The sequence below is a fragment of the Octopus bimaculoides genome, chromosome 9, assembly GCF_046866305.1.
Source record: "Octopus bimaculoides isolate indiv1 chromosome 9, ASM4686630v1, whole genome shotgun sequence".
Classification (NCBI taxonomy): Eukaryota; Metazoa; Mollusca; class Cephalopoda; order Octopoda; family Octopodidae; genus Octopus; species Octopus bimaculoides.
In genome coordinates, this window is record NC_142936.1 from 41,285,689 (window position 1) to 41,286,084 (window position 396).

Below are 396 nucleotides of genomic sequence, written 5' to 3' on the forward strand. Positions count from 1 at the left end.
ACGTGGTTCATTTATTTGCATGTTTCCCAGTGGGGATGTGACTAGTTCATGATCTCTCTCGCTTATATTTTCATTCACTGAGTTATTTCTTTCAAACAGTAATCTATTTTGTAACTCACTGCAGCTGATCATTCTGGAGGTTTTATGTTCGTTTTTATATTTTATCTAATGTTCTTTTTCTTGAAACTCCTCACTGCCGGCAAATTGTACGTTTAAGTAATTAGAGATATTTATTCTTTATCTCTGAATGACCTTTTTACTCACTAACAATACTACTTTTGCGCATGTCTGCCTTTTCCTTTAGGAAATAGTTATGTTTGCATTAGTCACATAATTTCTTGTAGGATTTGTGTCATTGTTTTGCATACAGAGATTTCCCAGTGTCACAAGACCTCT

General features: G+C 34.1%; 1 protein-coding gene across 1 annotated transcript in view; it reads right to left on the reverse strand.

The window, feature by feature from the left end:
- Positions 1 to 256: 256 nt before the first annotated feature.
- The window catches only part of LOC149134065 (protein CFDP2-like), a 13,868-nt gene continuing 13,728 nt past the window's right edge, over positions 257 to 396 (reverse strand). The window contains exon 3 of the mRNA XM_089358183.1: positions 257 to 298. Coding sequence (XP_089214309.1) covers positions 257 to 298 — 42 coding nt within the window. The remainder of the gene's footprint in view (positions 299 to 396) is intronic.